We start from the raw sequence: 26,741 nt of genomic DNA, 5'->3' as shown, positions 1-26,741 counted from the left end.
GGGGAGGCTGTTTAATTCACAGATACATGTCCAGTGCCTGGAACAGCTCCTGGCAGGCAGTAGGTGTTCAATAAATATTTGTTGAATGATTAAGTAAACCAGGTGTGGGGTGCTGTGATGGATTTTCTTCCTTCTTGCCTACTGTACCCCCATCATCTTGTCTCTTTTCTCAGAATGACCATCAGCCAAACCGATGAATGGAAAGCAATGGCGAGACTACAAGGGGCTTGCCAGGACATAGTCCAGAGGGGACTTTACAGTTATCAATGTAGTCGATTCTTTAATATCCACCTGGTGCTTCTTACTTCTGTACTCTAGCTCCAGCTAGTCCTGGTCTTCTCTTCCCAGTCATGTTTGGAATAGTTCTTTTCACTGCAGCAAACTCAAAGCCTCCTAAACTCTGAAATACAGACATCAGGTCTGAGTGGAGGGACTGAGTACCAAAGTATATCAGCAAATACTTGTTTCTGATGACAGAAGGATTATACCCATCTGCCCTGTATCAAAGATCACCATCATTTTGGTTTTGATCTCATTAACTATGAGACTTTTGCTTATGAAAATTCCTTGCGTTCTGGACTTTTAACCTTTCCTGTTATTTCTGGTATTCTAGGTCCTGCCTCATCTGGAAATTGGATGGTACATAGGTGTTCAGGGCAGGTGTGCCCATCAGTTTTCATTTCGGCTCCAAAATCCTCTGCATATCACCCAGGCAGATGTGGAGGCTGGCTGAAGCTGTGAGGGAGGGTGGGGGAGAGAGAAGATTAAAGATGTAGAAGAGGTTCTGGGCTTCAAAACAAATAAAAACAAATAAATCTGGAAATTGGTTATGGGACAGGGCCAGCAAAGTCCAACTGGTGCCTAATGTTTTGGGTATGTGAGCTTCTCAATCACTTGACAAACAGGTCCTAAAAGGCAGGCACTGTGGGAGCTATCAAGATGAAAAAGCAGTCAGGGAGAAGCTCAGGTCAGGGAGGGGCAAGGAGACAGAACCAAAGGACAAATCAAACTACAAGGAGTGAAACAACAGTAGGACCTGGACACAGTCATAAGGCAGGATGTGGCATTTTCTATGTGCCCTCCAGGGAACTGTAAACCATTCCCTAAAGATGGGTCAGGGTCACCACTCCACACTCATACAACGCATTTCTTCATGGGCAATTTCACCAGGGCTACAGTTTCCCTCGGCTCAGATCAGATGCTATTTCTTTGCCTGAGGCAGCTCTGTTCCCCGTTCCATGGCAGAGGCTGTGGTGACTGTGACAGTGGTCATAACCAGAAAGACTACGGACCTCCAAGACACAGGATGAGGGTACGGTGGTCCGGAGACCCCAACTGCGGTGTCTGGAGCGGTCTCCTCCTTAAGACACCGTCTCTTCACTCCCATTCCAGTCTCCAGTCAGCCGCAGTGAAAAGGCAACAATGCAACCAGCCTTGCGCGGAGGGGAGCGACAGGCTCAGTAATAAGAGGTCGGCAGAGGTTACAGGTTATGGGGTGGAGGGCGCTCGGGTGTCACCTGGGCTGCAGTGGGAGGAGCTGCTGGCTCGGGGGAGGCCCGGAGTGTGGGCCTAGGCGCCGGAGGGAGGGGATGGTGGCGGAGGCGCGCAGGGGCGGCGCGCAGGGCTGGGCACTGGCGGCGAGGGGGTTACGCGCCTCGGCTGGGCTCGGCTGCGCGGAGGAAGGCTGAGCTTGGCCGCCCCGGCCCTGCAGCGAGCCGAGTCGGCCCTGCGCCGCGCCGCGCCCACCCCTCCCGGAGGAGGGCGCACCCAGGCCAGGCAGGACCTGAAGGAAAAGGCGCCACTGGAGCGCAGCGTCCGCTGCCATCGCCGGAGAGAGAGGCAGAGCCCCCTGAGTCCCGGTCTACCGGCGCCCAGGCGCGCCCTTCCCGAGGCCACCTAGCGCCCGCCCCCTGCCGCGAGCCAAGGCCAGCGCCCCGCCCGGAGATGGGCCGACGTGTAGATGGCGCGGCTCCCGGCGCCGCTAGATCGCAGGAGCCCGGCGCCGGGGCGCTGCGCTGAGGCTCCCGCTCGGCGCGGCCCCAGAAGCCTGCAGGTGTCCTTGGCCTCTCGGCCGCCGCCCCGAAGACTCCTTCGCCAGCACCTAGAGCCCCGCTATCCGGAGCGGCCCCGCCCCCCAGGCTTGGCGCCGCGCAGGACGCCCCGTCTGAGGCCCCCCCGCCCCGGCGCGGCCCCCGCAGCGCGGCGCCCAGCCCAGCGCAGCTCCCAGCCGCGGATGCAGGACCCGAGGCTCGCTCCTGCGGGCGCGCTTGTTTTCTTGCTGCTGCCTCGCCCTGCGCAGCCCCCACTCGCCGGTCCGTTGCGCTCCGCTCAGCCCCTCCCGCCATCCGTGCCCAGCGCTGGATTTATGAATGGGGGGAAGAGGCCACATGCCGCCGCCGCCGCCTCGTGTTGACCTCGCGCAGCCTGGGCCCGCCGAGCTCCGGCTGCCCTGAAAACGTCCGCCTGGCCCCGGCAGCCGCTCGAAGGACTTGTTGCTGCTGCGCTACTGCCGCCGCTGCCACGGAGAAACCGGCAGCTCCCGGGCTTCGCGCGGTCTGGGAGCCGGAGGTTGGCCCTTGTGAGTGTGAGCGCACGCGTGCCCCGGACCCTCGCAGTGTGCCGGGACTGAGCACTTCTCGTCTTTTGCTGGTGAGGGGGGGCGTGTCCCCGGCCGGAGCCGGAGTGTGTGTGTCCCGTCATAGCGGGGGAACGTGCGTGTGCTTGGCGATACCTCCCCGGGCCCCTTGATTGAGTCCTCTGTGCACCTTTTGCCTCCCGCCCCAGCGTTGCCTACCCAAACCCCAACCACCTGTGCGCCCAAGAAACCCAACTCCTCCCGCTACGCGCCCCGCGGGGAAGACAGGGGCAGGGCCAAGCCGCAGAGGGGGCCGCCACCGCCTCCTGCCTCCTCCTCTTCTCCTCCCCCTCCCCCGTCTGACGCTGCCTCCTCGGGAAGGGTGTTTGGAGGGCAGCGGCCGCCCCAAGCCGGAGCCCCGCAGCGCTTCTTATGATCAGCTCGGTGTGTGTCTCCTCCTACCGCGGGCGCAAGTCGGGGAACAAGCCTCCGTCCAAAACATGTCTGAAGGAGGAGATGGCCAAGGGCGAGGCGTCGGAGAAGATCATCATCAACGTGGGCGGCACGCGACATGAGACCTACCGCAGCACCCTGCGCACTCTGCCAGGCACCCGCCTTGCCTGGCTGGCTGATCCCGACGGCGGGGGCCGACCCGAGTCCGATGGCGGCGGTGCGGGCAGCAGCGGCAGCAGCGGCGGCGGAGGCTGCGAGTTCTTCTTCGATCGGCACCCCGGCGTCTTCGCCTACGTGCTCAACTACTACCGCACTGGCAAGCTGCACTGCCCCGCCGACGTGTGCGGGCCTCTCTTCGAAGAGGAGCTCACCTTTTGGGGCATCGACGAGACCGATGTGGAGCCCTGCTGCTGGATGACCTACCGCCAGCATCGCGACGCCGAGGAGGCGCTCGACATCTTCGAAAGTCCAGACGGGGGTAGCGGCGGAGCGGGGCCCAGCGACGAGGTCGGCGACGATGAGCGGGAGCTAGCCCTGCAGCGCCTGGGCCCCCACGAGGGAGGCGCGGGCCCCGGCGCGGGTTCTGGTGGCTGCCGCGGCTGGCAGCCTCGCATGTGGGCACTCTTTGAGGATCCCTACTCCTCCCGGGCGGCCAGGGTAAGTGTCAGGAGCCCTGGTCTCCCCTTCTCGGGTCTGCAAGGGGCGCGTGGTGGTGATGGGTAGGGGCAGAGCAGAGCCAAACAAGACTAGCTTACCACTGCAGTCTGTTCTCACCTCCCTCCCAACTCCCTCCAGGGCCCTCTGGGGAATTACACACTCCCACCCTCTCTCCTGCACGCTCCATCAGGAGATTGCACACACTTGACTTACTACTTGGACCCAATCCCAGCTGCCTTGCTTTGCTGCATCCCCCTAGTGAGTGGGGTGCCCACAGCTCTTTCATCCCTTCTTTGGTTTGCACAAGCTACCCCATCTTCAGTTACCCTCCACTCCTCCACAGGGCCACAGTCCTGGAGAACTTGAATTGCCTTCTGCTGGGGTGAGGCAGGACTGAGAGAAGAAAACTAGATTTTTTTTTTTTTTTTTTTTGTTAGATGTTTCCCTTCCATGTCACCTCACTTAAATTCTGCCAACATCTCTGTGTGTTGGCAGCTATGTGTTTTAGAGAGAGGGACATGGGCTCCAGCATGCTCAGCTTCGGAGAGGCAGAGCTGAGACCCAAACCCAGGCTTCCAGTTCAGGTGAGGGGCCTTGGTTCTTCCAGGAACAGGCTGTGCCCCAAGGCTTTCTACATACCTGAACTGGCCTGGCCTCAGCTGGGATAAGGGGGTGTTAGACCGGAAGGGCTTGCTATTCTAGGTCCATCAGGCTCCCACTGCCAATGACCAGCCACAGGCTTCCTGGTGATGATGCCAGATTTGTTGCCACTACTTTTCTTACTGATGCTGCATAAAGTGACTTCCCAGAAAGCCCTGGTTCAGGTTACTGCTCCAAATGGGAGTGTGAGGGGGAGGGGGAGCACAGGTTGATTTAAGCAAGATCTAGTCCCTCCCCATCACTCTCCCTAAATTAATCTGGTTTTCCTTAACTCTTATAGGTGGAAGCGGATGATCAGGGAGATACTTAACGCACTCTGTTATGCTTGGGCAGCTAAAACCCCAAAGGATGACTTTAGAATCTTTAAAAAAGAAAATTGCCTGACTGGTGTCTTATCTCAAGGCCATAGCCTAAAACCTGGCTGGGGTCTATTTGGGAGACTGGAAAGAGCAGAGTGATTTGTTGAGTCTGGGGACTGCTTGCTGTGAATGCTGGTTGGTATCTGTGGCATACTCATGCTAATGAGTCTCAGGGACCTGCCCTCCCCTCAGCACTGCCTGGGCTGCATCTCATCCTAATCATGGAAGGAAAAGTTCCACTTCCCCACCAAAGGGAGATCAGAGGGTTGGGGAATGGGGCTGCAGGGAGGGGCTAGGTTGGCATAAATGCCAGATCAGGGCAGATACAACCCTTGCCTGAAGGGAGGAGCAAGGGTCTCAGGGGCTGTGGCATGCCAGACTGGGGCCACAGGTAGCCACTAGAGCCAGGAATCTTTTTCAGGTCTCTTCCCACCCCAAGCTGCCTTGGTGTCTTTCCTTGAAGCTCTGAAGCCAGCTCAGAAGGTGCTTGGGTCTTTTGTGAGTTCCAGGGGCTTCTAATGCAGTTCACTGACCCTGCTAGTGTTGGTTCTTGGCTTTCTGCATAAGGGGAGAGTGACAAGCACAGATAGTTCAGATCTTTCAAAGTTGCTGGTCAGGGAGAAAGCAGATTTAGCTTGATAGAGATGGGGAAAGGGAACAAACCATGGAGGAGGAATGAAAAGAGGTGGTTAAGAGAAACAGAGCTAGGCCCTATTTCAGAGCATTCTGGTGTCTCTGAGGACTTTTCACCTGCTCAGGTCCTTCTTGCCAGGATTGCGGGGTGGATGCACCATCAATGAGCTTATTTTCTCCTCAACCTACTGCAGAATGGCCCAGCCAGGAACCTCTGTAATTAAGCTTAGAGCCTAGTGTGCTCCTTGGGATCCTCCAGGGATCCGAGATGCTTTGCCCTTTGGGCATGAATCTTTTCAACTTGGGCATTCCAGCTGAGGTCTGAAGTTTGGGGTAGGGCAGGATTAATTCTCCCATTTAAGCAATGAAGAAACCAGGATTCAGAAACATGTGTCTTGCCAAAGACACTTAAGTAATAGCAGAGCCAGAAAACCACCCTTAGTTTCCAGGCTTCGGGTTGTTAGTACTGATGTGAAGAGCTGTATGGAGCTCTGACTGGCAAGCATGCCAAAAGAAGACTTGCCTGTTGCCAAGGAATGCAGGCAAAGGCAAGCCATAAGCTGCTCCTGGACACACAGGTGGAAAGATACAATTTAAAAAATTAATAACTGCTATTCATTGAGCACCCTGTGCAGATATTTTGCTATACACACTTTACATTAATCTCTAATCCTCCCAATGAATTTACAACAAGGCTATTATCCCCATTTAACAGTTTGAGGCTGTGAGCAGGTATGCAGCTGGCCTGAGATCATGCAGCTAGATAGTGGCCAGACTTTGAACCAAAGCCAGAGCTCCCTGACTTCCAAGCCCCTGTTCCTGTGGAAACAGCAGTCTCTTCCCACTGCTCCAGGCTGATTATAGCAGGGAGAGGTGCCTAGTTTTTTTGCTCTGACCTGCAGGGTGTTCTGAGGTTCTGTATCTCTTGTGGATGGCATCGGAAAATCTAGGAGCAGATGGGGACATCAGAAGAGACACTTGCTCTGTCGCTCCTGTAGGCCTGAGGGCACAGTGTCATGCAGGAGATTTCGGGACTGCACTGTCCCCCTCCATTGACTGTAAACCAGTCACACTCCCCATCCCAGTCCTGTGCTCCTGAGTATGTGTGCATGTCTTACCTCACCCACAGCCACTGCCTCCCTGAAAGGGGTCTGCAGTACCTTGGGTGGTGGGCTTGGGGCCTAGAAGGACACATGAGGGCAGAGGAGTGGTGCTCTACCCAGGGTGTTTCTTCACACCAAACAGTCTGGTCATTTGAGTAGTGTGTTATGACAAAAGCAAAACAGATACAAATGGAAAGTGAACTGAGCTGATTAGGAGAGCCTGTTGCCTAGCTACCGGCCTGGCCCACAGACCTGCTCCGGTTCAGAAGGGGCTCCCAGCCCAGGATGCTCATTCCTAATGTAGCTGGACCATGGGAAATTGCCTCTGTGGTTGTTTCTGTGTCCTGAACTGGGGACAGACATGAGGCACAGGCTGGTCCTGTCCCCACCTGCCCCACTGCCTGCTGCCCTGAGCAGAGTCAGGGCTCTCCCTAAGGTAGCTTCACAGAGATAAAGAATCTCTCTCCTTTCTCTTTTTCTGAGAGCAGTCCAGAAGTCCCATGAATGGGAGCCTGGGACACCCTCCTCCTTCCTGAAGTCTTAGGAACTGAGCTGGTTTTAGCTCAGTAGTCAGCCCTGTTAAGGAGTATAGTTTTCTTTGACTAAATCAGTTTCTGGATGGATTTTTCCCATGTTGTTTTCCCTCTGATTGGGAGAGGTGATCCACAGGATCCTCTGCTCTGGAGGGCAGCCAGAACTGACTCTTTTTCAGGCTGTAATGTGTGGCAGGTGCTTGGCCTATGCTTTCTTCTCCTAGTTCCTTCAGCTTAGGTGAGGCAGGGATTATTAAACTCAATGTACAGATAAGGAAACAGAGGCATAGAGTAGTTTGCCCAAGGTGGCACAGCTGATGGTAGAATAAGGATCCAAATTCTGGTGTCGAGAGTCCAAGTCTGTGCTCCTGCCACTGTTTCCCATGGCTCTTGTCCAGAGAGCATCTCTGGCTTCTGGAGGATTCAGGGGTAGGCCTCACTGGGGAGCTTCATCCTCCCCTTTCTCCCTTCCTTCCTTTCTCCTCCTAGAATTGCTTGAGTTTGACCCTGTTGGTCTCTAGTTTCTTACTGGGGACTTTCATAAGAAAAAAGAAGTAAGTCTTGGTTAGGAGTAAACACTAGGTTTCCCCTGGTCCAGGCAAAGGAATGAAACTAGGGCTTTTCAGTAAACAAATGCAGAGCTTGGTTCCCATCCACCCCCTTCTGCAGGTCCCTGGCTTCTTTGGTCTAGCGTTGCCTGGGGACTTGCTGCTCAGTGGTCACAACTGGCTTTGAGCGAAGGCCAGCACTCACTGATCCTGTGCCCTCTGGACTACAGTGACAAGGAACCCTAGCCCAGGAAAATGGTGCCAGCCCCTTGGCCTCCTTCTGAGGAGCTGCAGAACTTGGGCTGGGCCAAAGGCCGCAGCCTCCTCGCAGACCCTGCTGCAGGGAGCCTCTGTTTCCTCCTGGTTTGGGTTTTGTTTTGTGTTTTTCTTCCTCATCCTGAACAGACCAACATTTGCCTCTGAACATCTTGTCTTGGATGATGAGGTGTTTCTGTTTGTCACCGTTTGGGCTGGGGTGTGGAAGGGAGGAGGGGGATAAAATAAACTTGGGCTATTTTGGAGAGCTGGGTTCGGGGAAGAGCAACCGGAAGCAGAGGCAGGCAGCTAGGCCTTGGGAGCGGGGAGACCCCTGGATCCTTCACCTCAGGGTCGTTGTCAGTGGGGTGCTGGGCACCAGAGCGCTCATGCCAGCTTTGTTTCCAGGGCACAGTCAATGTGCCATGACCCTGCTGGGGTTTTCTTCAGGCCATGGGGTAGGCAACCAGGGCGGTGGGCCTAGGGCCCTGGTGCCTGGAGGGTATTCCTGGTCACACTTTTGCTGGTGATCCCTTCTTCTAACAGGCTCCCCAGGATTGGGAGAGGGAGCAGCAGTCTCCTTGGCCCCGGTCATCAGATGACACTGAGTGCTTACTATGTGGTGGACACCATGCTGGGTTTTAGAAGCAGATGAGTCAGAGGTGGTCTGTACTCCTGAGGAAAGCCAGGTCAGGGGGAGTAGGTGGTAGTGGAGGGGAAACAGGTGGTGAGAAATGGCAACAATAACACTAGATGGATCATGAGAGGTGGCACAATAGTCATAAAAAATAAAGTCCAGTAGGAGGTGAGAGGAGGGACCCAGCGGTCCTCCCTCTACATGGCGAGGAAGGAGAAGGGAAGCGGGTTGACAGAGCTCCCTTAAGTAATTTTTAGAAGACAGGTTATAAATAAATATATAAATAAATAAAATTTCAGAGTGGGTAGTGCTAAACCATGCAGAGTTAGGGAAGGGGCATTTCTTGGCCAGGAGACCAGCCCAAGCAGAGGGAGGACTGCATGGGACGCGGATGGGCAGTAATCAGGAGTGCCAGGGACTGGAGTGGAGTTCTCAGACAGTGGTCCTGCTTTGGAGTGGGACTCATCGGCTCAGGTGCCCCTGTGGCACCCAGCGCAGGCAGCAGAAGGCAAGCAGAGGTAGAGGTAGGCTCTAGACACTGGAACCAGAGTGTCCTGGCTCAGGCTGAGTGGGGCTGGGGCCAGAGCCAAATCTGCCCCTAGGGGAGCCCCCAGGGGAGCTCCCCTCAGCTGAGAACTGGGCCTCGCTGCAGGTCCTCAACCACGAGCTCAGTACAATTCAGATGCCATCCTTAGCAGACCTCCTTAATTTCTTGCTCTGTAGCCCCCAGGGCACCCCACTCCTAGCCTGGGCACTAGGATCTGACTTCCCCAGGAGACTCAGCGCCACCCCCTACCCTCCAGATCTTCCTCTGCAAGTGTCTTTGGCTCTGTTCTCAATTTTCCCTTCTCCTACACTTCATCCTTAATATAGGTTTTTGGGCATGAGTCTTCTTCTGTTTATCTGTCCATCTGTCTCCCTGGCCCTCCTTCCTTGGGCTCCCCTTCTCTGCCCCCAGTGATTGTATTTGTTTCCCAGTGATTGGTGTCTCTCACCTCTCCCCTCAGCTAGTCTGTGCCAGATTCCTGAGACACTGCAGTCTCTGTGCTGATTGTACAAGAATGGTTTCTTTTAATTCTCAAATGACCATATAAGGTGTGTCCTACTCTCACCCATGGAAACACACCAGGCACACTGTGGCCTCAGTGCCTTTTCACTGCCCTTGTTCCTTCTGCCTCCGCAGCTGTTTGGCTCCTCCTGTGACTCCCTCCCTCGTCCCTTCAGGGTTCTCTTCAGATGTCCCCTTGTCATTATGATCTTACCTGACCATCCTATTTGAAATAGCTCCCCTGCCATATGCCTTCTCTTCTTTTTCTCTCTGTTTTTGTCTGTAACACTTAAACCATCTGATATGCTCTGTATTTTTACTTGTTTATTTGTAAATAGTTCTCTTCATTCTAATGGGGTAGGAGTGTTTGGTTTTTTTCCTGCTGTTCCCAGCAGATAGTAAGTACTGTTCCCTGCTTTTATCCCTACATACTAAGTGTTCAGTTTTCCATTTATAAATGATGATCCTAAGGCTCAGAGAGGCTAAAAAATTCACATAAAGTCTCAGGATGGTAGCAGATCCCAATTGAACCTAGAGTGCGACCCTAGATTTCCTCAAGGACAGTCTTAGGGTGGGGTTGGTGGAGGAGGCTGGTAATCGGGCCAGCTGTCTAGTTGGAACACCTGGGCCTTTGGGGATAAGTGGGGGCTCTTTAAGACACAGTGGCCAGCATGTGTCTGGGGAGGCCCAGGGGATCGGGGGTCCTCCTGCATCCTCCCAACTGGCAGGAAAGGAGCTGCTACTGGCAAACCCAGTTCACACCAGCAGTTTTGTGCTTGGGCAGTTTTGATTTCTAGCAGAATCTGTAGCCTGTGGAAAGAGCATCAGCTATAGAAACCTGGGCAAATCCTTTCTCCTGGGTCTGAGTTTCTTTTTTTCTTTCCTTCCCCGCCCCTTTTTGTGATACTGGGAATTGAATCTGCGCAGGGGTGCTGTATCACTGAGATACATCTCAGTCCCTGTCATTTTTAATTTTGACACAGGGTCTCATTAAATAACTGAGTTTGACCTTGAACTTGGAGTCCTCTTGCCTCAGCTTCTTGAATCTCTGGGATTACAGGTGTGCACTACCACACCCAGTTCTGTTTCTTCGTCTTTCGAGTACCTTTCATTTCTAAAAAACCAGGATTCTGTGATATATTGACTCCAGATCCAGCTTGCCATCAGAAGCTGCATGCAGAGGTCTTCTGGGGCACTCACACCTCAGCTCTGTCGCCATTTTATTGAGCACCTCCTCAGTGTGAAGCTCAGTTAATCCTGCAGTGGCTCTAGGAGCTGGGTACTAGTTCTATCCCTGTCTTACATGGAAGAAGCAGCCTAGAGGGCACGATTTGCCTGTTTGAGGGACAAGGCCAGGCTGAGGAACCCAGGTAATTTGACCCCCAGAGGCAGTGTCTAACCCAGGACTCTCTCCCTCTCCTTTGTTCTCAGTCTGGCAACACAAGGGCTGTTGGAAGGCAGGCCCAGATGCAACTGTCAGCTCTGCTGGATGGCCCCATGGCATGAGGCCCTGACCCCTTGCAGACTGGTGGTGCAGCAGCCACCTCCTGTAGGACACCGTTTGTCCTGGGCAGCCCCCACACAAGAGAATGTGGGGAAAGAAAGCAGTATCCCTGCCCCCTGGGGGAGACCTGGCCAAAAGCACCAGTTAGAAGCAAGTCAACTGCTTAGGAAATAATTGAGCGCAGGGAGTAGCTTAAGGGAGAAAAGAATAACATGGGTCCTGAAGGGGAACTGTAACCTTAGAGTAATATGGGGGACGGTCCTTCATGTAAAAATAAGAGCAAGCTGGGCGTGGTGGCGAACCCCTGTGATCCCAGCAGCTTGGGAAGCTGAGGATCACAGGTTCAAAGCCAGCCTCAGCAACTTAGTGAGGCCCTAAACCCTAAGCAACTTAATGAGACCCTGTCTCAAAATATAAAAAGGTCTGGGATGTGGCTCAGTGGTTAAGCACCCTTGGGTTCAACCTCTGCTACCAAAAAAAAAAAGGAGCTAAAGTGTGAGTGCAGATAGCAGGAGTAGGGGTTGCTCCCTGACCCGGAGGGCGGCTGTACCTACTGGGCTTGAAGGATTCCCACGCCTCTGCAGGAGCCTGAGGCAGCAGAGGGCAGTGGGGCAAGGCTCCTTGGCCTTGTGGGTGAGGGAGCAGCAGTGGCCGCACCATCCTCCCTCCATCTCTGTTCCCTGTGCTCCGCCCCTTGGCAGCTCTTCCTGAGCTTGTTTTTCCAAATCACTAATTAACCTACACTTGGACTCCCAGGTGGCTAACTTTCCCTCTGAGACAGAGGGCCCGTATCCTATGCTTCAGAACTGGGATGTGCTGTCCCCATGCGTTCTGTTTCTCAGGACAAGGGATAAAGCCATGACCCTGGATGCCCAACACTGCCAGGGCCACCAGCAGGTGCTTCCACCAGTGCATCTCTGATGGCATGCAGAGGCCATGGTCTGGAGCCATTTTCCTGGGTCCATCAGCCTGCATTGTCTTGGCAGCCCATTCGTCAGGGGGAAAAAATGAGGCCAACAAAGACAGTTGAAGTGTACCTTCCCAGGGAGAAGCAGACAGAAGACACTCCAGACAAAGTTAAAAAGTAGAGAAGGTATGTCTGCCCCACTCCCCTCTCCAGACTTCTCCTTTTATGCTGTTCCTGATCCAAGCTCAGGCGTAAATGAGGTACATCATAGCATGTGATAGAGGATCTAAGTCCAAGGTACACATCCCCAAGGATATGAAATAGCTAGCATGAGAGAACAGACCCTGCTCAGTGAAGGTAGTGCGCTATGAAGGGAAGATAGACTAAAGTGAAACCGTTTACATTTCACATCTGGCTTCTACCTCTTCTGGGCTGTGTAACCTGAGACAAGTATGTAACCTCTCTGATCCTTAGTTCCTCCTGCATAAAATGGTTGACGCCTGTCTCCCACATCACTGGGAGTATTGAAGGTGGTGACCCATACAGAACTCCTGACAGAATAAGGAGCAGATGAATGTCTATGTCCAAAGTTCCCTCAGACTTTGACTCCCTCAGGGTGTGACTTCTTACCTCCTTTTCCTGGATCTCCCTGTGTTCTGCAGTGGTGTTTTGTGGTCTTAAGAAAAGGGTGTACCACTCCCACTTCCACTGCAAAGTTCCCAGATGAAAATCCCTCTGGGGTAGGTCTGCATCCTCCTTCAACAGTGAAGGCCATGGCAGGTGGAGATTGATTGGGAGGGCAGGCATGGGCTTGCCAAATGGTCCTGGGGACGCAGACCTCCCTCACCCCCTGTGTAGGCTCAGCCCTCTGCTCAGAGAGGAAGCCCAGCTTCACACACCAAGCAGCACAGGCAGTGGCAGGGCCTGAAGACCAGACCCCAGCAACGGGCTCCTGACAATGCTAAATGGCATGGCATGAATAACAGATGACGGCTCCGTAATTGGTGTTATTACACGTGCATTTCATCTCCATTCATAATGATTGGACGCTTAAGCCCAGCCGTTGCTCTGCTGAGTATTGCTGTCACCATTCTAGCTGAGATCCCAGCAGTTGTCAGGATCAGCCGCTGCCACCCTCATCCTGGGGGTGCAGTTCATGCTTCTTTAGGACTCAGTGTCCTAGAAAATGTCAGTTTGCGGGAAGGGGTGATTCTGGGTGGACCATTGTGTCTCCTGCCACAGTGCATGTTGTCTTCCTTCTGGGACTTCCTCAGTATCTGTGAAGTCACCTAGACACCCTTGAGGCTGGAAAGAGGGACTAAGACTGTGGCTTAAGATGCCTCATGGCTGGGGCTGTTGGCTCTGCTGGCAGAAGGAGGCCTAGGGTCATTCCTTGGGCCCTGCCTTAAAGCAGTGTGCCTCAAACCTGCATGTGCATCAGGGTTCCTGGGAAGCTTTACTAAAATAGATTGCCAGGCCCTGGACCCCTGGCACTTCTTGCTCAGTAGATTTGGGTGGGGCCTGCAATTTACATTCTAACCAGTTCCCAGGGACCTCTTGCTTCTGGTCCAGGAGCTCACTTCTAGGACCACTGCCCTGGTTACTCTAGCTGCAGCCTCACCTGAGTGCTTGTGAAAAAGGCAGAATTGCAGGTTTGTTCTTAAGCTTCCTAAGGCAGAATCATATTGAGATGGGATTTGCAGCTCATCTGGATACCCATTACAGTTTAAAGAGCCTTAAAGTGGACAGAGTTGTCCTGGGCAGGGCCAAGCAGCTGCATTTCCATGACCCGCTGCTTCCAGACAGCAACCTCTGTCTGCTGGGCACATTGACAGATGAGGAAGCTGAGACCCTCTGAGGACAGAATTCCAGCCTCTGACTCTGCCTGAATGCCTCCTCTCCTTTAGCACCCTGCCCAGTGCCCTGGGTGCCAACCCTCCACAAGCATAGGTTCCTATCCCCAGTGGGGCCACACCATCCCTGCCTTGACAGCAGCTCCCGACTCTCCTCCCCTGCCCACAGGTGGTGGCCTTTGCCTCCCTCTTCTTCATCCTGGTCTCCATCACCACCTTCTGCCTGGAGACTCACGAGGCCTTCAACATCGACCGCAACGTGACGGAGATCCACCGGGTGGGGAACATCACCAGTGTGCGCTTCCGGCGGGAGGTGGAGACGGAGCCCATCCTCACCTACATCGAGGGCGTGTGTGTCCTGTGGTTCACACTGGAGTTCCTGGTGCGCATCGTGTGCTGCCCTGACACGCTGGACTTCGTCAAAAACCTGCTGAACATCATTGACTTTGTGGCCATCCTGCCCTTCTACCTGGAGGTGGGATTGAGCGGCCTGTCGTCTAAGGCAGCCCGCGACGTGCTGGGTTTCTTGCGTGTGGTGCGCTTCGTGCGCATCCTGCGGATCTTCAAGCTCACGCGCCACTTCGTGGGGCTGCGCGTGCTGGGCCACACCCTCCGTGCCAGCACCAACGAGTTCCTGCTGCTCATCATCTTCCTGGCCCTGGGCGTGCTCATCTTTGCCACCATGATCTACTACGCAGAGCGCATTGGTGCCAGGCCCTCCGACCCACGGGGCAATGACCACACCGACTTCAAGAATATCCCCATCGGCTTCTGGTGGGCCGTGGTCACCATGACGACGCTGGGCTACGGGGACATGTACCCCAAGACGTGGTCCGGCATGCTGGTGGGGGCGCTCTGTGCGCTGGCTGGGGTGCTCACCATTGCCATGCCCGTGCCTGTCATTGTCAACAACTTCGGCATGTACTACTCCCTGGCTATGGCCAAGCAGAAGCTGCCCAAGAAACGGAAGAAGCATGTGCCACGGCCACCCCAGCTTGAGTCACCCATTTACTGTAAGTCGGAGGAGACCTCGCCCAGGGACAGCACCTACAGTGATACCAGCCCCCCTGCCCGGGAAGAGGGTATGGTGGAGAGGAAACGGGCAGGTGAGTAGGGACTGGGAAGGAGGACCCTTCTTTTCCCCATGGCTGAGGCAGTTCCCCAGGTCCCCTTGGAATTTGGGTCTGTGATCTAATGAGAGTATAAGATGTGCCTTTATGAGGACAAAAGCATCGAAGCCAGCTTCATCCTCTTGTTGTCCTGAGTTTCCTGAACATCAGGATCTGTGGAGTTAGTAGTCCACCTAGCATACGCTGTGCTTGGATGTGTATGTTAGAAGCCCTGGTTTCTTATCCCTACTTGGCTGCTTTGCTGTGTGCATTGAGGCCAGTGTCATACCCTCTCTGGGCATAGATTTCTCACCTATAAAATAGGAGAGATATATCAATATTCCACCCCCAAGACCCTGATGAGATCCAAATGAATGATAGACATTAGAGCACTTTGAGAAGCTAAAACTTCTCAAAGTTTTTACTAATGTCAGGAGCTGTCATTATTAGCCAGAGAGCAGACAGCTGTTCTTCCAAGGTGCATCAACACATGAATCACTTCTTTCCAACATTCAAGTCTGGTGTCTCTTGTCCTAATAAATGCGATAACGTAACAGCAGTGGGAGGCTGCCTTCTGTTCAGCATAAGCTAGATTGAGTCCCGGGCTCAGGGTTGAATATGGGATGGAAAGGGACTGAGGAGGGAGAGAACCAGGCAGTATTGGGAAAGGGATAAAGGTGGAACAAACTGGTATCTGCATTGTGGAAGGGGAAGGCCTGGGTCTCTGTGTTCTGTCCTTCAAGGATTGAAAAGGCCAGCGCAACAAAGCTCACCTCCATCTGGGTCAGACCAGGATGGGAAAGCATCTCCATCTCCAGCAACATGGATTTAGGCTGCCAGGACATTGGCACCTGATAGTCAGGGGAAGATGTGGGATGCCTAGTGTGGGGGGCTGTTGGATGCTGGAACCCCAGGGACTGATTTGGGCCAGAGACCGAGTTAGCAGCTCCTGGCTAAACTCTGGGACAAAGTGAGATTCATCCTCCATGGAGGTACCTGAGTGGGGACAATCACCTGTGGCCTTTTGGCATGTGCCCATCACACACCCTGGGGCCACTCACTCCCTAGAGTCATCTTGGACTTGGGTCTTCCTTGATGGACAACCCTGATAGAACAGTACCCACCAGGCTCCTCTTTTCCCCCACCAGCATGGTACCCCCTTCCTGATCCCTGAATGTTAAGTCTCCCAGGGATGTTGGCTCTACTCCAAGGCCCATGCAGAACTCAGGGCCCATCCTCACATAAAATGCAGGTCCTGAGGGGGCTCCTCAGTTGCACGTCACTAAGACCCAGTCAACCACGCCCTTAGCTGCCATGACGCTCAGCTGCATCAATGACTTCCTTGGCCAAGGCCCAGGCCACGGTCTTCAGACCAAGTGGACCCCTCTTCTCTGTATCCAAGAGCCCAACGCACCTGTGCTGCTCCCTGCCCAAGGCAAGGACTTGGGGCTAAAAACCTCAGCCACAGAGCTGAACTGAAGTCTCTTCTGCACAGTGTCTTCCCAGACATGGGAGCCCTGCAGGTAGGGAGCTCCAGGTCCTTTGGGCACTTTCAGCATAGGTGCATGGTGGGCAAGAATAGCTGCCTTAGGTGGTGCAGGGAGAGAGCCGTGAACACCACTGGGAGTGGTGGGCACCACTTGGGGGGCCTGCTGTGGGGCATCCGCTCTGCTTCACCCTGAGGGAGGCCTCCAGTCTGAGGCTGGGGGAGAATCGTGCAGATCAAGCACGGCATTGACTCTTAGCCTGCTTCCTGGCTCTGGGGACACTTCTTCCCAGTGATACTAGGTCCCTTTCTCTGGTTGAGGACATCCTGGACATCCCGGATATCCCGTGTCCTGAATCTGAGACACAGGTGGCGCTGTGAAGACACAGGTTGCCCAGGCAGCTGGGCACAGTGGCACATGCCTATAATCCCAGGGACTCTCGAGGCTGAGGCAGGAGGACCTCAAGGTCAAAGCCAGCCTCAGCAACTCAGAGAGACCCCATCTCTAAATAAAATGTAAAAGGGACCAGGGATGTGGCTCAGTGGTTAAGTGCCCCTGGGTTCAATCCCTGGTACTCAAAAAAAGGCCCAGGCAGCCGCCGCAGCCCCTTCTGTCTGCTGCCTTCAGACTCGAAGCAGAATGGTGATGCCAACGCAGTGCTGTCGGATGAGGAAGGCGCCGGCCTCACCCAGCCCCTGGCCTCTGCCCCCACGCCCGAGGAGCGCCGGGCCCTGCGACGCTCTGGCACACGGGACAGAAACAAGAAGGCAGCTGCCTGCTTCCTGCTCAGTGCTGGGGACTATGCCTGTGCCGATGGTAGTGTCCGGAAAGGTATGGCTCCCTGGGCTGGGCAGGTGGGGAGCCCCCGCAGAGCTGAGTCTCCCCAGCCCTCTCCACAGAGCTTGAGGTCCCCCACTTCTCAGAGCCTGTGGCCACCATCTCCTATGCCTTAGGTGCGCCCCCGCTTTTAGAATGGGGTATGCTGTCTCTGGATTAGAAAGGCCTCCAGCCTCCCAAAAGGGTCCACAGAGCCCTCCACTGCCAAAATACCCACAAGGACAAGCAGTGCTAGAGGGTTGAGGGGACACAGGCTCAGGAGCCTGGCCCCTTCATTTTTATCACCTTTTCTGCCTTGGAGTCCTGCCACTGCCTTCGGCCTAGCTCTAAGGGTCACTGCCAGCCTTTCCTTAGGCCTCCCTTGAACACAGCTAAGGCTTCTCTGCTCAAGCAGTCCCCAGAGATGCCCTCAACCTTCCAGAGTCAGATTCCAGGTCTTCAGAGAGCCCTATTCCTCCCATTTTTTACTGTGGTGCTGGGCAGCCCAGGCGGGCTGACCAAAATCTGCAAACCCCCTGGGGAGATGGTCCTTTCAAGGCAGAGCCAGAGGTGCTCAAAAGTGAGGTGGGCAGGGAGAGTGGGTCTGTGAGTACTCTGAAGGATTTGGAGAGTTCAGGGAGGTAGCCCATTCCTTGCTTGTCAGGAAAGGCTAGAATTCCATCACCAGGCCCCAGCCTAAGGCTATGGAACTAGGACTTCTGTCCTCAAAATGGGGGTAGAGATGATCAGGGATGGGCGAGGGCCAAAGGTGGCCGAGAACCAGGGGTCTTGAGACACTTTTCCTGCCCAGTTTCTGATCACTTTTTGTATTTCCTACCCCTGTGACCTGACCTCCCTGAAATCCTGCCTAGTTCCAAAACAGGCCTTGACTCCTCCCACCCAAAACGAAACTCTTCCCAGATTACCTCGTCATTTCTTCACCAGTCAGACTTTCCACCTGCTACTTCTCACTATCCCCCAATCTCAGTCCGGGTTGGGTTGGGTGAGGTGGGGCAGGGGCTGATGCAAGGATGACCTGCAATGCCTCTGATCCTTAAGGATGTCCCCTGGCTGCCCTGACCAGGCAGGCTCCTAGGGCATCTTCCCTGGCCCTGAGAGGTCTGTCCAGCTTTGCTGCACATGTGTCTTGGTTGGTAGAAGCAGGAGCAGCAATCTGATCTGGAAGGAGATAGCCCAAAGGTCCCATTAAATGACTGCAGATGAAGTGTGCGCAGACCTTGTACACCCCCGCTGTGCCCTCAGGCCTTGGACACGCCCTTCTCTCCTGCCTCCTCCCTCAACCATGCAGTGGTTCCACTGCACCCTGGTTCATACCCACAGTCTTGCTCTGTCTCAAGCCTACTAAGCTGATGACCTAGAATGTGGGGGAGAGGGGACCCCGCCCCCATGGAGAACTTGAGCACACAATGCTGAGTGCCAGGCACCCCTGCTTCCCTCCCCGTGCTGTGAGGGGCTCAGTGCAAGCAGAGTGTGGAAGAAGCTGTGAGGGTGCAAGTTGGGAGGGCCCCTGCTCCTGGGAGCAGCTGAATCTATGAAAGGGGGTCACGTGCGCATCCACGTGGCTGGGGAGCCTGTGTCCCACCACCCTATCTCTCTGGGGTGCCGGTGGGGCCCTGTTGCTCTATTTTCAAGATGCCTCCACACTGCTTCTTGGCAACAAGCATGTAACTCAGCCAATTAGAGTGACCTTCGAGAGGGAACAGGTGGGTTGCTGGGATACAGGCCCTGCTAAGCAAGCATGAGGTAACATCTCCAGACTCCCAGTGTGCACTCAACAGCTTCCCCATGCTGTCCCATGTCACACCTTTCTGCACTCAGCTACATGTAGGACCAGGAGAGAATGGTTCCCCACTTTCTCCAGCCACCAGTACAGATCCCACATTAACCTGTAGCTGCCTGTGTGTCAACAGTGTCAGCTCTGCCAGGCATAGTGGCGCATGCCTGTAATCCCAGCAATTTGGGAGACTGAGGCAGGGGGGTCACAAGTTCAAGACCAGCCTCAGCAACTTAGCAAGGTCCTAAGCAACTTAGTGAGACCCTGTTTCAAAATAAAATATTAAAAAAGGGCTGGGGATGTGGCTTAATGATTGAGCTGGGCTCAATCCCTGGGCTCAATCCCTGGAATCAGAAAAAAGAAAAAAAAAAAGATTATCAGCTTCTTGGGAGGAAGGTAACAGGTGCTAACTGGGCCCTTTTAGGTTGGGTGCTGGAAGCTGTAGGGTCTTTGTGCAGCTGGGCTATCAAAGAGCTCTTGAGGAACTTACCTGGGGACAGGATAGGACAAAGGTCAGCTGGGTGTGAGGGCCCTGGAGTCTGTCCTCAGGAACCCAGGAGACCAAAAGACCAGAGTCAAGAAGTCTCTCCCAGGAGGGACAGACTCCTCCACTACAGGCCAGGGCCACCACCGGCCCTGCAGGGTCCCCTGGAGCATGGATTCCATGGACCTGCCCTGGTGAGGAGCCTTGTCCTCCTGACCCGTATACCTTTTCTTCACCAAGGCTGCGAAAAGTCCCGGAGCCTAAACAACATAGCCGGAGCGGCTGGAACCAGTCTGGGGCTGTCTCCACTGGCATCGCGGTACAGCTCGCCCTACCCTCCGAGAAAGCTCCTGCTCTCCCACCCCTTCCACCCCCTCACCAGCCCCCCACCCGGCCACTCGGCCCCTTAGCTACACCCTTGGCCTTCCTTGCTTTGGGCAGGGGAACACATACCTGAGTAGGCACGTGTCCCTGTTCCTCCTGGGGCCTTAGGGAGCAATGGGAGGGAACTGCCATCAGGATGGAGATTCAGGTCCCTGATATCCCTGCATAGCATTCAGCTCCCCAGAATGTTCACCTCCCTGACAGCAAGGGAGGTTATTCCCAGAGCTCCTACCCTGCCCCCCATATGGTCTCCTCTGAGCCATTGGAGTGGCATACCCAGGAACTGTGTCTCTGGGCCTTGCTTCTGCCTCAGTGTCCCATGGTTCAGAAGGTGGTACAAGGTGACCTGGGACCAGCCAGCCTTGCCAGAGAGCTATGCCTACCTTAATATTTTTAATCACCACAAATGCATTTCCCATTTCTTGTGGCCTTTAACCAGTACCCAAGCAGCCTGTCTTGTCTGTCTGCCTGTCCATCCCACACCAAGACCAGCAAGGAACAAGGCTGTCATGTGGGTCATCTCTGCTGGCACCAGGGGAGTTTGACTCCTTGGAAGAGCGGTGCCCACAGGCAGTGCTGCCCTGGGAGAAGAGACCTGACATTTCTCCTCTGGCCTGGGACGCAGGTGGGGGTTCCTCTAATCGAAGCCCCAAGCTTGGCACCAGCCATGGGCCAGGTGCCTAGGTGCAGGGAAGCCTGTCCTCTGATTCAGCAGGTGACACCCAGCGGCAGTACCCGGCATCCCATCTGCGCCCCGTACTGCAGCATCTCTCTCCACACTGCTTCCTCTGCTTCCGCGACAGTTTTTCCTCCCTCTCCTGCTCTCTCAGATTCCCAGCCCTGCCTGTGAGTCACCTGCCGCTCCCACCCAGCCTCTGCGCTCTGTATTCCAGCCAGAACCAGAGACTCATCTAATTTCTATAATTAAGTGTGTTCATTTACCTAACGAGCCTGGGAGCACAACAGGTTTGTGAGTCATTGGGTGAGCAGGGGTACACCTTGCACAGGGACAGCTGAGGGGAAGTAAGAGACAGAAGCCATCCCACCCGCACCTGCTTCTGCCACTCCCAGGGAGGCCCACACCTGCCAGCCCGGCCCTCCTCAGCCCAGGACCCAGGAACCAAGGCCTCAGCCGAGCCATTTCCTGTTTTACCTGATGGGAATTAGACCTGACAGCAGAGCCGTGCGCCTGGCAATTTTTAGAGTCAGATTATGCAACTTTGTAGAGGAGTGACTAAGGAAGGTCCATATCTGTTCCTCCAGGGTGGCAAAGATAGGCTTGGCAAGACAGCTTTTGGGGACCTGGCAGGAGGCTGAGAAATCTGGGGCTACCCCGAAATGTGGCCTGGACAAAAAGATCTGATTATTTCCTGGGGTTCCAGGTATAGTCAGAACCTGTGCTAGGAGCATCCCCATCTTAGTGCTTTCACTGGACTGAGCAGATGTGGGATGTCCCTTTCAGAAAGGTCCATTCAAGGTAGAGTGGAATACTCTAGCTTTGCTATGGTCTGTGGGGCCTGCCTGCCATTTGCTCTCAGAAAGAAGTGACCCAAAAGATTTGAAAAGAGAACATATAGGGGCATCCACGTGACCACCCTTCAGAAGGGGACAGGCCCCTTTAAGTGATGCAGACTTTAAGTGATGGGAAGCCTATGGAGCAGGATGGAGGTGCTGGTACCTCTCCCCCTCACAGCCAAATAGGAAAGTTCAGCCTCCTCATGACGGGTCCTGCCCTGCCCCGCAGTGCTCCTGGCATAGGGGTCTCAGGTGTGGTCTGACAGGAATATGGTGAGCTAGGTGTCCGGTTTAGTATGGGCACCACAGCTATTTTCTCCTCTGACTTGCCGTTCTGGTTCAGGGAACTGAGGCGGCTATTTCTGTGGCAGCCCTCAAGTTGTCAGGAGCCCAAGTTTCCACGGCACCCACCGCCTCCTCCCCTCGTTCCTCCTACGGGGATGGGCATGCTCACGGCACCCCTGTGGGGGGCACAGATGTCCCTGGGCGACATGATGCAGCAGTGCCAGGCTGGAGCCCCTAGTACCTTGGGGGATGGGCTCTCACACTTCCCGCCTGGCTCCCTGGCTTGTCAGGGGAGAGACGGGACCCAGCTGGCAGGAGAGCTCTGTGCGTGTCTGCCCCCAGCTACCTCTTGAGACCTCTGGGCCTTCCCAGGGCCCTGGGAGAAGGAAGAGAGCAGTGTTTATAGCGCTCCCAAGTGCACCAGGCTCTCTCGCAGGAGGCTTCCTCCTGCACTGGCCTCAGACCCACCCGAGACCTTGGGCTTCCCTCCTCAGGAGAAGACTCTCTCCCACCCAGGATCTGACAGTGTAATTTGATTTTCCTTAGACTTGCACCCATTTCTTTTCATTTTAGAAAGCTTTCCCACAACTGGGACTTGGCCCCTTCCTATAGGGCAGGGAACAGCATAGGCAGGAGCTCTTAGCCTCACCTTCCAGTCCGTATCATGATTACTGCTAACCCTAGAGGCAGCTTCTCAGCCCCAGGCTTCTGAGAGGAGTGGTTGTGAGTAGCCACCATGGGCAGGTGACTATTCAGCCTAAGCCAGGTCTGACAGGGGCTGGAGGGGAGGAGGAGGGCCTGGGTTCTAGGAGGCACCCCTGGACCAGGGCTGCCCTTCACGGAGCATCTGAGAGAGAAGGGCCTCCTCTGAAACCCCTGATCCACCCCTGGTGGCTTATGTAGACAGATTTAAAAAGAAGATTCCCTGGAAGAGGCCCCTGAAGATGGAGAGCCCATGGAAGTCACTGAAGAAGCCACCCAAGACCATTCTTTCTCCAGAAAAGGCTGTTCTGCTCACTAGCACCCTCAGAAATCCCAGGCTGAGGGTGGGACCCCATTAAGGATTCTTCACAGCTTTGCCAGAACTCCCGCCTCACTCACACCATGCCCACCCATCCTAGACCTCTTGGAATCCTAGGCATTCCCACCAGTGCATCTTAGGATCCAGTAGCCTAGGTAACCCAGAGGCACTCCCCTGCTCTTAGGGAGGGGGACCCGTGACTGGGTATTGGTGACTGGGTATTGTGACATGCACAAATTTGTGTCAGGAGTACAGGGGAAAACCACAACCCTCTCCTTGCCCTTGGAAATGGGGCTCTGAAAGGCCTTAGGTTCTCTGATTTCCTCAAGGATTGTACTCAGAGGCCCAGAAACTAGTGGGTCATCAGGCTGTGTGTAGGGAGGTAGTTGAGGCCCACAGTCTTAAGGAATTGGAAACGGTGTCGCTCCAAAATGAGAACACCTTTTCCAGGAGAAGTAATGGAGGCCCTTCAGTGTGGCCTGGCAACCCAGGGTAGAAGCTGTGAAGTCTGGGTGCCATCTCTGATCCCTGCCCTGGATCACAGACCTAATATTGCAGGAATGGTCTCAGCACCAGCCTGGAGGGGCTGAAACTCCCACCCACACTGTTGGCCCAGTCCCCTAGCTGCTCTGCCAGTGCTATCACTAGGAGGCAGGGGAAGGGAAGACCTAGGCCTCAGAAATCCCAGGCTGAGGATGGGATGCCATTAAGGGCTCTCAGAGGGGTTGGCTCTCAAATACTGTTTGCTGATCTTCCCTCCTGAGTCAGGCATGTTCATCCTCCCTGACCGCCACCTGAGGCTGCATGCCCTCCTTCTGCAGAGACTCGTCCTCCCATGTTGAGGACAGGAGCTGGGTATGATGTGGCTCCATACTCTAGTGCCTTACCAGCTCCTTGGGACAATGGAATAGTCCAGGGTGGTGAGGGCAGTGCAGCTATTTGGGGGAAAGCTTACGGGCTGGTGATAATTGGGTCCCATGAGCCACAGGCTATGTGAGGAATCTTCCACACTGCCTTTCAACTAGGCTATAGAGTTATGGTCCTTGCACCACATTGCAGTTCTGAAGACCTGAGAGGCTAATAGTTTCTAGAGCTAGGTTACCGGAGCAGATGTGGATATGCACTGTAACCCCTTGTTCCAGAGGGACGATGAAGGACTCACTTTATTCCCTAACCCATCCCTGTGCTTTCTGGTCTCTTGGCCCTGGGTTCCCTATGCCTTCCAGCTCTGCTTCTGGCCTGCTCCTTAACCCACAGCCTGTGGGTCAGCTGCTGGCTTCCTTCTAACTTGTCACTCTTTGTTTCTCCCTTTCTTTTGCTGAACTCCTTGCCCTCAGAAGGCAATGTTGAACCGAAAGCGTGCGTCCCAGTGTCTCACACCTGTGCTCTTTAAACAGAGACCTGCCAAGACGCCCTCTCGTCCAACTATGCCCAGGCTGAAGTCCTCACCCTCTCTTAAAGCGGCACCAACGTGAGAGAGACAGGCAGACAGACAGAAAGCCAGAGGCTTAGGGAAACTCTGGAAACCAGGCACGAATCTTTCACTGGGAAAGACTCAGATGTCCTTGTTGCACAGGACTGGTGGAAAATCTCCCATGTGACCCTCGGGGCCCAGAGCCATCTGGGTCTGATGTTCTGTTCTACTGTACATTGAAGAGATATATATGCACATATAGTATCTATATTCATACATACTATACTCTTGTGTGTAGTGCACGTGCTATTGGTGGTCTGTCTTCTTTGTAGGCTATGTCTCCCTGAGCCCTCTCCCCACCCCAAGTTTCCAGTCCCCTTCCCCTTCACAGATTCCTTGTTTTTTCTGATTGTTTGTGGGGATGTCCCAGGAAAAGTGCACCTGGGAGCTGCCCATCCACCTGGGTGGTCCCAGGATACTCTCCGGGGGTGTTTGCCCTGTCAGCAGGTGGCCTGTTGAAGTCTGTAGAAGGTCAGACTGCCCCCCCCAGGGTCACTGTTCCACTAACCCACTCCCACCCCAGATTGGGGTTCTACCTCCCACCCCACACCTCAGTTGTGGGGGGACTTCCAGGGGCTCCTCTGCAGCTTTTTCCACTCCTTCCAACACCCCATCTGTGTCCTTGATGGAGGGGGGCATTTTGTCATTTTCATTTTGATTTATTTGTTCTGTCTCCTTCATCCATTTGTTTTCAAAGATGCTGCTGGGCAGACGGGCAGGAAAGGGGTCTGTCTGCCCATCTGGCTCAGGGGTCTGAGAAGGGGACACCTCGGGCAAGAGGAGACCAGTTGCAATACTGTACTTCCTGGCCGGTGGCCAGAGGATGCGTGCAATAGCAGAGGCCAGGTGACCCCTTCAGCCTTGGCCTCAGCCCTCCCCCTTGTCCCTCCCCAGTGTGGGTCAGTCCTTTTCTCAAGCCGTCTCCTCATGTGTGTCTGAGGCACGCCTAGGCTGGGCCCTGCTGCCCTGTCTGCATGCCTTCAACTGTCACGCTGTGCTCGAACCTCAATAAAGACATCAGAGTGTCCTGCTGCTCCTCTGTGTGAGTGTCTGCCTCTTCTTTCTGACTCTGGGTCTGTGGGGACTCCCTGGGCCCCATCTACTACACCTAAAGAATGCCACACACCTGAGCATACTCCTACCCACCGGGATCCTCCATGCAACCCAGCCCTGATGTTTTATAGCCAGAGGTAAAATCTCAGAGGAAAGAAATCTGCCTAAGTCCATATGAAGGGGACTAACCCTGGACTTGTGACTTCCAGGCAGTGTTCTGATCTCCCCTGCTGCCACCTGAACCCCCATCACATGGAAGAAATCTTTGTTTAGGCAGGTCCCCTCTGCTCCTGCTTGTTTGTGCCCCTCCCTGCCATTGCACCAGTTCTAAGTGGGCCAAGGCCCTAGGGATACTACTCATTGAGATGACTGGATGGTTGATGCACTGAAGCCAACAAGGGATGGGTGGCACTACCAGGGGCTGCCTAGGTGTAGGGAATGAGCAACCTGGACCTGGTTAGAATGGGGGAATGATAAGCGATGGTCAGACATGAGCCAGGACCCTCACTGCTGTCCCGCACACTCACGTAGGGGCACACACACAGCAGCTTCACAGGCTGTAACCCTTGGAGTCACTGAGAGGGGTCCCACACTGAGTTTAATGCTCAGCAGTTACCATTGTAGAATTAGTCATTATTGAACAAGGGATCTTATGGTTTGGTTTGGCACTGGGCTCTGCAAATTATGTAGCTGGGTCTGGATGCTTGTTTTTTTGTTCATTCTATATGTCTTATTCCTTACTTTCACTAAAGGTATAAATGGAGTTATAGGGACCTCTGTTCAGTCTTGGTCTGCCACTTACTAGCTGGATAACTTGGAGGCAACTCCCCATGCCTCAGTTTCCCTGTCTGTAGAAAGGGGATAAGAAGAGCAGCTGTTTCAGAGGCAGTGTGAGAGCCCTGCCTGGTGGCCTGTGTCTGTGTACAACATACAGAAGACGTACAATAGATGTTAGCCCTCTTCTTGCCCTTTGCCTGCAGCTCTCAGGCATTTCTCTGTAGATTTCTGAAATCTCCATGTCCATCACACTAAGGAAGGACAAGAGCATACCCAGAGCTGGCCTCCGGGGCAATGCTGAACAGTGAGGTGAGGACCCTAGGGCTGAGGGGAGGGAAGAAGCAAGAAGCCTCTTCCTGAAGTGTCAAGAGAAAATCAACTGGGAGCCTGGGCTGACGGAAGAGGCAGGGCGGTGGCAGGCAGCCAGTTGTCAATTTAAGATAAAATCTCTCCTCCAACAGTGGAGGGCAGATAGGGGCTGTGCCCCCCTCCCCTCAAAGAAAGTCATTTGCAGCCAGGCTTGCTCAGGGAAGCTTGGCCAGGCGATAATGGGATGGGATGCACTGCTGGCTCTGTAATGATATTACGCATCAGGGCCCACATCCAGAATGGCTGTTTTTTTGTTTTTGTAGATCAATGTGGAACCATTTCATGGTCAGAGACCAAGAACCCAGCAAGCAGCCCAGGGATACCATATGGCAGGGGGATCCTGAGAGGACCCAAGAGGATGCAGCCGGGGTGCATGGTGTCGCCCTCAGAGCCCTGGAGGAAGATAGGGGCAGAGTGCACAGGAGGGCAGAGCTGGGTGAGAGAAGC

The 26,741-nt window shown here is 54.6% G+C and overlaps 2 protein-coding genes across 8 annotated transcripts; both read left to right on the top strand.

Annotated features, from left to right (window-relative positions):
* The first annotated feature begins 1,574 nt into the window (after positions 1 to 1,574).
* Kcnc4 (potassium voltage-gated channel subfamily C member 4) lies at positions 1,575 to 25,124 on the top strand. 7 transcript variants are annotated; one of them, XM_047520372.1, is made up of 4 exons: positions 1,575 to 3,685; positions 13,895 to 14,831; positions 16,949 to 17,152; positions 24,019 to 25,124. In XM_047520372.1, exons 1-4 carry the CDS (start codon positions 3,008 to 3,010, stop codon positions 24,078 to 24,080), a joined length of 1,881 nt encoding a protein of 626 aa, XP_047376328.1. In that variant the 5' UTR covers positions 1,575 to 3,007; the 3' UTR covers positions 24,081 to 25,124. The 7 variants fall into 7 exon arrangements, with proteins under 7 accessions (XP_047376328.1, XP_047376337.1, XP_047376300.1 ...); XM_047520381.1 differs by having other exon boundaries at positions 23,959 to 25,124; XM_047520344.1 differs by having other exon boundaries at positions 16,907 to 17,152.
* Positions 1,961 to 2,629, top strand: LOC124991066 (putative HTLV-1-related endogenous sequence). The gene is made up of 2 exons (XM_047561807.1): positions 1,961 to 2,312; positions 2,424 to 2,629. Exons 1-2 carry the CDS (start codon positions 1,961 to 1,963, stop codon positions 2,627 to 2,629), a joined length of 558 nt encoding a protein of 185 aa, XP_047417763.1.
* Positions 25,125 to 26,741: the final 1,617 nt, after the last annotated feature.

The sequence above is a fragment of the Sciurus carolinensis genome, chromosome 1 (genome assembly GCF_902686445.1).
Source record: "Sciurus carolinensis chromosome 1, mSciCar1.2, whole genome shotgun sequence".
Classification (NCBI taxonomy): domain Eukaryota; kingdom Metazoa; phylum Chordata; class Mammalia; order Rodentia; family Sciuridae; genus Sciurus; species Sciurus carolinensis.
The sequence above is the reverse complement of the archived record's forward strand: the minus strand, read 5'-3'. Positions and strand labels throughout refer to the sequence as shown.

Bases quoted from the DNA above. Each gene is read 5' to 3' on its own strand.
- LOC124991066 (XM_047561807.1), top strand. From the start codon at position 1,961: ATGGCGCGGCTCCCGGCGCCGCTAGATCGCAGGAGCCCGGCGCCGGGG. The intron at 2,313-2,423 runs GTCCGTTGCGCT...GACCTCGCGCAG, and splicing joins TGCGCAGCCCCCACTCGCCG to CCTGGGCCCGCCGAGCTCCG.
- Kcnc4 (XM_047520325.1), top strand. From the start codon at position 3,008: ATGATCAGCTCGGTGTGTGTCTCCTCCTACCGCGGGCGCAAGTCGGGG. The intron at 3,686-13,894 runs GTAAGTGTCAGG...CCCTGCCCACAG, and splicing joins ACTCCTCCCGGGCGGCCAGG to GTGGTGGCCTTTGCCTCCCT. The intron at 17,153-19,656 runs GTATGGCTCCCT...TTCTTCACCAAG, and splicing joins CGATGGTAGTGTCCGGAAAG to GCTGCGAAAAGTCCCGGAGC.